This window comes from Austrofundulus limnaeus, unplaced genomic scaffold (genome assembly GCF_001266775.1).
Source record: "Austrofundulus limnaeus strain Quisiro unplaced genomic scaffold, Austrofundulus_limnaeus-1.0 Scaffold87, whole genome shotgun sequence".
In the NCBI taxonomy this organism is placed as follows: domain Eukaryota; kingdom Metazoa; phylum Chordata; class Actinopteri; order Cyprinodontiformes; family Rivulidae; genus Austrofundulus; species Austrofundulus limnaeus.
In genome coordinates this window covers 1,326,289-1,334,597 of record NW_013952489.1, presented here as the reverse complement: position 1 = coordinate 1,334,597, position 8,309 = coordinate 1,326,289, and the positions used below count along the sequence as shown (strand labels likewise).

Genomic DNA, 8,309 nt, shown 5'->3' with positions numbered 1-8,309 from the left:
TTCAAGACTATAATGATCTAACAGAAGATTTCTATACTGATTAATGCTAAGATCATTTTTATTTTTCCAATTTAAGAGTATTGTTTTCTTTGCGATGCATAAGGCAGTGGAAATCATATGAGAAGTGTTTTTCTCTATAGTGACATCACCTAAGATAGCCAATAAGCAAACAGACGGAGAGGGTAGAATATAACAATTCAAACACTTCGACAAATCTTCACATACCCGGACCCAAAACCTCTGGACAGGCGCAAGGCCAGACTTATCTAACATTTTCATTGCTTCTACAGTTGAATAAACAAACACATCATGACCTATTTAGGTATTATCTGATGAGAACTCTTTAAAAATAATGACTGAAAGAATGAATTACTTCAAACTCAAAACATTTGCAATATGATTCAGACAAATAAAATACTGATGTTTCATCAACTTAAACCATAATGATTATTTTATTTCAATAAGATTTTTCCACAGAAAGATCTATAATATGGCTGAAATCACATTGAGGGAGAAAAGTCTGTTCTCTTTTCTCCTGTAACTTGATAAACATTGTTTTATGATTATCAAAATGTGTCATAACTTCTTCTTTAAGAGAAAAATAGATCAAATAAAAATATTATTCTGTTTCTTATCTGATTAGGAAAAAGAGATTGTCCATTTGACAAGTTGAGGCAACATGTGGTGGCCTAAATTAAGTTTTAAGTGGAACAGAATTTTGTCTCTTTAGAAGGCCCATCAGAGGCCTGGGGCCAAAGACAGTTTCCTTGTTTATTCCACTTAAGGTGACACCTACAAAGTTATGAACAGAAACTGTGACAACAGGCAGCCCTGGCGGAGTCCAACTCCCACTCTGAAGGAGTCCAACTTATTACCGGCAATGCAAACCAAACTCTTGCACTGCTTGTATAGGGACTGAATGGCCTGAAACAACGGATCCACAATTCCATCCTCGCATAGCATGCCCCACAGTGTACCTCGAGGAACACGGTCGAATGCCTTCTGCAAGTCCACAAAACATATGTAGACTGGATTAGCAAACTTCCATGACCCCTCGAGGACCCTAGTAAAGAGTTGGTCTAGTGTTCCACGGCCAGGACGGAACCTGCATTGTTCCTCCAGAATCTGAGGTTCGAATATTGATTGGATTCTCTTCTCCAGTATCCCTGATGCCCCTGTATTTGGAGCACACCCTCCATTCCCACTTTTTGAAGAGGGGAACCACCACCCCAGTCTGCCAATCCAGCGGCACTGCCCCCGATGTCCACGCAATGTTGCCAACACGTGTCAGCCAAGACAGCCCCACAGAGCCTTGAGGAAATCAGGGCAGATCTCATCCATCCCTGGAGCCCTGCCACCATGGAGCTTTTAACTACCTCAGCTATCTCAGCTCCAGTTATGGACAGATCAACCCTAAAATCCCCAGACTCTGCTTCCTCCATAGAAGGCAGGATTGAGAAGGTCCGAGAAATATTCCTTCCACCTCCCGACGACATCACTGGTTGAGGTCAACAGCACTCCACCTTCACTGAGCACGCTGTTGGTGAAGTGCTGCTTGTCTCGCCTCAGTCGCTGGATGGTTTGCCAGAATCTCCTCAGAGCCGATCAGTAGTCTCTGTCCAAGCCCTCACCAAACTCCTCCCACATCCGAGCTATTGTCTCAGCAACGGACAGAGCTGCAGCCTGCTTGGCCTGCCGATACTCCTCAGCTGCCTCCTGAGTCCTACCAGCCAACAAGGCCCGATATGACTCCTTCATCAGCTTGACAGCTTCCCTTACCCAGGGTGTCCACCTCCAAATTCGAGGATGGCCACTGCAAGAAGCAAAGACAACCTTGTGGCCACAGCTCAAGGCAGCCGCTTTGACAATTGAGGGCCACATGGCCCACTTGGACTCAATATCCTCCACCTCAGCTGGGTTGAGGTGACGTTCCATTTTCCAAGAGTCAGCTTTGGTAGGCTAGGGTCAGAGCGCCAAGGTCCCCACCTTTGGCTACTGCCCATGGCATCATGCACCTGACTCGTACGGCCCCTCCTGCAAGTGGTGGGCCCACAGGAAGGCAAACGCATGTAGCTTATTTGAGCTGAGCCTGGCCAGGTCTCATGGGTAGAGACCCGGCCACCAGGCGCTCGCCAATGAGCCCCTCCTGCAGGCCTGTGCCCAGGAGACCATCAGGACCATCTTCATTTTTTTCTCATCAGAAAATAAAACTTACTTTCACCTTTCAATGTCCTATGTTTGGTGCTGTTGTGCAAGTTCCAATGAACTGACACTAAAAACCCAAGAACTAAAAGAGGACAGACCTTCTTTGCTCCTTACTGCAAGCTATTAGATTTGGCTTAAATTTTTTAAGCATGAACATAGAGGACATAATTGTTAAAAAGCTGCAGGGAAAATACAAAAAATAAATACTTTTTTGTGTTTCCATATTTGTTTATTTACAGGGTGATGCTGGTAAGATTGGGGAGGCTGGAAGTCCTGGACCTCCAGGTCAAAGGGTGAGTTTTTTATGTTACTTTAAACTAAAACTTAATGTGTAAAACGTTTTTGGTCATGCTTTATCATCTTTGTCCTTTAGGGAGTAAATGGAAAAGATGGAGAGACAGGAGCTGCTGGTCCACCTGGTCCAGCTGTAAGCACCCAAGTCTAGCAAAATTATGTAAGTTTTAATTGTTACATGAATATTGGATTATTTCATACTTTTTTCTATTCTTCAGGGTCCTGCAGGAAAGAGAGGTGAACAGGGACCTCAAGGAGTGAGCGGTTTTCAGGTAAACATCACAAATGTTTTTGCGCTAATTAACATGTAATTATTTATTTTATCAAGAAAAACAAGGCTGGAATGGAAGCATGAATATATTTTAAAGTATATACTGTATATAGCAATAAGCAGTAGCCTTATTTGTCCCGCATTGCCGAGGCAGGGGATTTAGAAATGTTCTCTGTCCATCCGTAAGTCCATCCGGTACAATTTCAGAAAGCCGTAATTTTCACAAAGAAAGGCTAAAATACACCAAACTTGGTATGAGTCATCTATGGTGCATGTCCGACCATATTGTCATGTGTGTCATAAAAGCCCCGCCCCATGACAACAGGAAGTGTTCTTGTTTTGGCTTGAAAAGCTCCATCTCTGACTATCTTGACCTGATCAGCAACAAATAATGTCAGAACATAGGTAAGAATGTGACCTCATTTGCTTTCAAGCACAAAATCTTTTTGGTGAAAGACGTGGTCATGGCGTTGCGGCAAAGTCAGATATCACACAGTTGACATACGCTACATTTCACATACTTAGTAAGTAAGTAAGTAAGTAAGTAAGTAAGTAAGTAAGTAAGTAAGTAAGTAAGTAAGTAAGTAAACTTTATTTCTATAGCAACTTTCACAGACAAACATCACAAAGTGCTTCACAGAAAGCAAAAATAATTAAAAACAATAAAACAGATCACAGATATAAAAACAACAATTAAAACACAATAAAAAACACTTAACTAAAAGCCTGTCTGAATAAAAATGTCTTCAGATGTTTCTTAAAAGAGTCAGTAGAATCTGAGCAGTGAAGGGACAGAGGGAGAGCGTTCCAGAGCCTCGGGGCCACCACCTGAAAAGCTTTGTCTCCACGGGTTTTATAATGGGTTCGAGGGACCATCAGCAGCATTTGATTAGAAGACCTCAAAGTCCTGGATGGACAGAGAGGCTTCAGAAGGTCCAGTATGTATTTGGGGGCCTGACCATGAAGTGCTCTGAAAGTTAAAACTAAAATTTTAAAATGACTCCTCAAATGCACAGGGAGCCAGTGCAGAGAGGCTAAAACAGGTGTAATGTGGACTCTCCTGTGGGTCTTTGTTAATAACCTCGCTGCAGCGTTCTGCACAGACTGAAGCTGAGTCAAGGAGGATTTGTTTAGACATGTAAAAAGACTGTTGCAGTAATCTAAACGAGAAGAAATAAAAGCGTGAACAACCATCTCTAGTTCCTTCTGTGACACAAAAGATCTCAGCTTTGAAATGTTCCTTAAATGATAAAAACAGTTACGAACTAAAGTTTTACAATGGTTGTCAAAAGTCATAGAAGTTTCAAAGACAACACCCAGATTCCTGACACTATTTTTCACTGAAGGAGTTAAAAAAGCAAGGTGCTGCCTGATTACAGGGATTTTATCATCAGGAGCGATAATAAGAGTTTCAGTCTTGTTTGCATTTAACTGCAGGTAGTTGTTGTTCAGCCATATTTTGACTTCTGACAGACAGTTAACAAGTTCAGACAGTTTGAAAAACTCAGAGGGTCTAAAGGAACAGTACAACTGTATGTCATCAGCATACAGATGGTAGGACACATTACTGTAATGTTTTAAAATACCTCCTAAAGGGTACAAGTACAATAAAAAGAGGATTGGGCCCAAAACTGAACCTTGGGGTACCCCACAAGACAGCGGTGCAACATCAGAATAAACCTGATTCATAAAAACAGTAAAAGACCGTTCAGATAAATAAGAGGTGAACCAGTTTAACACAGAGCCAGAAATACCAAAATTATCTCTCAGTCTGTTGATAAGAACAGAGTGATCCACAGTGTCAAACGCTGAAGTTAAGTCCAATCTGCACCGAATTCACTGTGGCCAATCCTAATCCACCCCACCACATGAATGCAGTCCAATTTTTGGGTTGTGTGGCCTAATTCCTCCACACCACCCCCTACAACTATTTAAAAAAATGTCCCCAAGCCATGCTTGAACCTGGAATAATGAAATTTGGTACACATGTAACATCTCAGAACCTAAAAAAGTCTCTTTGAGTCATGGTCCGAACCCCACGGGCCGGTTTGGATAAAAGCTGCCAGTTTGTCTCTTTTGCACCAAATCTTATTGTTATTTAAACTTAAATTGTTTGTTTATGTATTTATGAAGGGATAAACATTTAACATTAATAACAACATAAAATGCACAAATTGTGGGCTTTATAAAGTTATTTTATTAGTTTTCTACCACTTCTGGGGTTTAGTTTTGTATTTTTTTTCCATGTTGTGTAAACTTTGTGCAGTCATTAATGTTGTTTTCTTTTTAAAATGCTCTGGTGTTTCTTGGCTGTAAACACAAATTAGCATCTCTTGTTTCTTAGAAAAAAAGAGAAAAAAAAAACCTCACGGTCACTAAACAACCAAACTATGCTGCTGCTGCTTTGTAAGATCTGAAGCTCTTAATTAGTTTCATCTTTTAGGGTGAAAGTTAAAATAAACTCTTAATTTGGAGTATTCATTTTGTCAGTTTACATTTTTGCCTCTGTGTCTGTGTTTTTAGGGTTTGCCTGGACCACCGGGACCACCTGGAGAGGGTGGAAAACCAGGTGATGAGGTACAACAAAGTGGCAATGTTAATTTAATTTAAAAATCTTCATACTGAATTGAAATTAATATTTAGATTTTTATTTTTTTTATTTTTTTTGATTTGTTGTAACCTTTTTGCAGGGTCTTGCTGGAGAAGTTGGTGCTGTAGGAGGAACAGGTCCGAGAGTAAGTCCATTAATGCTGTTAAGCTCAAATATTCTTGTTTTAATCAGGCGTATTTTGTCGTTTAATGCAGTAATAAATAGTTTAATGTTTTTAACTATTGACTGTTTACAGGGAGAAAGAGGCCCACCAGGAGAAAGGGGTGAAACTGGGCCTAACGGGCTGTTGGGACCAAAAGGAGGTCCAGGAGCACCAGGATCAGATGGGCCCAAGGTATTTTTGGAAAAAAGAAAACAAAAAACAAACAAACAAAAAAACACTGTTTAACTGACAACTTATTTTGATTGATAACTTCTGGTGTACAGGGTAGCCCAGGTCCAAAGGGTGCTGGTGGAGAGCCAGGTGGTCCAGGACTTCAGGGGATGCCAGGAGAGAGAGGCATACCAGGACCTTCTGGACCAAAAGGAGATGCTGTAAGTTAAACAACTTAAATACATGATTTTATAAAATTTTTAAAAATAATTTAGTCTTATTCTCTTTAAAACTGCAACGAATCGCTCAGTTTATACCTGATCTGACCTAATATGCAAATCACCCTTCATTCTGTGTCATTTGAATAAATGAATGTCCAGTCGCCTTGAAAAAATGTATAAATTCTTAGGATGGCCATGTTCCTGATGACCAAGAATCCACATAAACATCATCAGATCAGCTTCAAATAAATGGAGATGACAGGAAATGTGTGGACAATCAAACTCTGAGCACCTTGCCTCTTGCAGTGATTGCTGGAGACAGACATCAGCTCAGGAAAGGAGAAGCAGATAGCAAAAGTGGATGGACTGATGCATTTATTAACCTTTATTTAACCAGTCAAATCTCATTGAGATCACATATCTTTTTTGCAAGTGCCTGAAGGCAGCTTTAGATTCATGTTTTTGTTCTGTGCGAGGTGACGTACACAGCAGGTGTTTCCCAGAAGCTCTGCACCGTGTGTCTCATGGGCTATGAAAAGTGTGTGAGAAAATAAACTTCCCGCCACCACATGGCTGCACATCGACTAGTCGGCCTCCGCTCGACTATACTTTGCCCTTAAATATCTGAGGTGTTTAATATTGATTTCTTTTAACAGGGTTCTGTTGGTGAGAAAGGACTTGAAGGAAAAGCAGGAGCTGATGGTGCAAGGGTGAGTCACTTACAAACTTCTCTGCAACCAGAATAATGGCAAAGTAATGTATCATCCTTTAATCTCATATTATTTATTCTTTCATAAAGGGGCTTGCTGGTTCTGTTGGACCTGCTGGTCCTACTGGACCAAATGGAGAAAAGGTGAGTTTTTAACAATAAAACATGATTGATCAGCATTATATTATTTGCCAAAAACTAATATAGTAAGTGAATAAGATTATGAAACACACAAAGAAATTGTTTTAAACTGATTGTTTCAAAATAACAGATTACCAGAAACAATAAAAATTTAAAAAGTTTTACCATTTCAGGGTGAAATTGGCCCACCAGGACCAACAGGTCGCCGGGGATCAAGAGGAGGACCTGTAAGCTGAACCTTTTTTTTTTTTTTACATTAAATAACATTAATTTGAGTTTTGCATTCAGTAGTTCCATCTTGATGAGTGCATGTTTGTGTTTGGTGACATTAACAGGGTTCTACAGGTGATCCCGGGCCAATTGGGGCTGCTGGATTTTCTGGGCCTCCTGTAAGTGGACACTGAAAACAAATTAAAAAGAGAAACAGAATTTATCGCCCTAGAAGAGAACCTAACTTTCTGTTTGTTTCTGTTTCAGGGCCCAGATGGTCAGCCTGGGGTCAAAGGTGAAACAGGAGAGCCTGGTCAGAAAGGAGAAACGGGAGCTCCTGGACCACAAGGGACGGCTGAAAAACCAGGGGAGCAGGTGAAAATTCAACTCCACAATGTCTAAACTCCATGCTTCTCAGCTCTGTCTGAAATAATCATAGAAACACTTTTCTAAAGACTTAGCCAACGCATAAAATACACATATGTTTCTGATAAATCTAGATTCAGATAATATTTCTGATTAGTTTCATAAATTGGGGTGAAACTGCTCTTGTGTTTGTAGGGTCCTGTTGGTGTGACGGGGCTGAAAGGTGGCAGAGGAACACAGGGTCCAGCTGTGAGTGAAACACTCTTGAAAAACAGAAAAGTTATAAAACTCTAACATGTGTACAGTTTTTTTAACACCGCGTACTGAAAACACTTTTTTTATACAGGGATCTCCTGGTTTTCCTGGGCTGCCTGGAAAAGTTGGTCCCCCTGGTCCCAGTGTGAGTTGTAACACTAGATTTGCTTGAGATTAAATACTTAACAACATGGGTAACATTAAGGTGGATAAAACTGATTAAAACAGACGTTTTAAAGACGGGTGCTTAGTTTGAGAAACTGTTGCAGATACAGACATTTAAAATAGTTTCATTTTAATTTTAATGGTTATAATTTGTTTTTAATTTACAGCATACTGGAAAAAACAACATTTTTCTAGTGAAAGCTCTGTGAAACGGAAGGTTTTTACCCTGAACAAAACTAACTCCAAACAAACCAATTTTGTAACAAAGTAATATTAGATTTTCCCACACACTTGAGATTTGATCTTTTAGCATTAAACATAAGATTTCAGCAGGATTTTAAAAGGTATGAATTGGAAAAGGTTCAATTACAAAGTCTTAAATGTATCCATGTTTTCAAATTAAGGTCTTAAAGGCACAGTGTGTAGGATTTTGTCAAGCCTTTTAGCCGAAATTGAGATAATCACTAATGACAATAATAAAAAACATGTCTAATCATTGCAGACAAAGACCTTGTTTTATTATTTTTACCTTATAAAAAGCTGTTTAT

At 39.9% G+C, this 8,309-nt stretch overlaps 1 protein-coding gene across 2 annotated transcripts in view; it reads left to right on the top strand.

The window, feature by feature from the left end:
* Positions 1-8,309, top strand: part of LOC106520079 (collagen alpha-2(V) chain) — a 52,373-nt gene that overhangs the window by 34,326 nt on the left and 9,738 nt on the right. For both annotated transcript variants that reach the window (XM_014012007.1, XM_014012006.1), the window contains exons 29-42: positions 2,445-2,498; positions 2,579-2,632; positions 2,718-2,771; positions 5,294-5,347; positions 5,461-5,505; positions 5,617-5,715; positions 5,808-5,915; positions 6,572-6,625; positions 6,715-6,768; positions 6,939-6,992; positions 7,101-7,154; positions 7,243-7,350; positions 7,537-7,590; positions 7,688-7,741. In XM_014012007.1, coding sequence (XP_013867461.1) covers positions 2,445-2,498; positions 2,579-2,632; positions 2,718-2,771; positions 5,294-5,347; positions 5,461-5,505; positions 5,617-5,715; positions 5,808-5,915; positions 6,572-6,625; positions 6,715-6,768; positions 6,939-6,992; positions 7,101-7,154; positions 7,243-7,350; positions 7,537-7,590; positions 7,688-7,741 — 900 coding nt within the window. The remainder of the gene's footprint in view (positions 1-2,444; positions 2,499-2,578; positions 2,633-2,717; positions 2,772-5,293; positions 5,348-5,460; positions 5,506-5,616; positions 5,716-5,807; positions 5,916-6,571; positions 6,626-6,714; positions 6,769-6,938; positions 6,993-7,100; positions 7,155-7,242; positions 7,351-7,536; positions 7,591-7,687; positions 7,742-8,309) is intronic.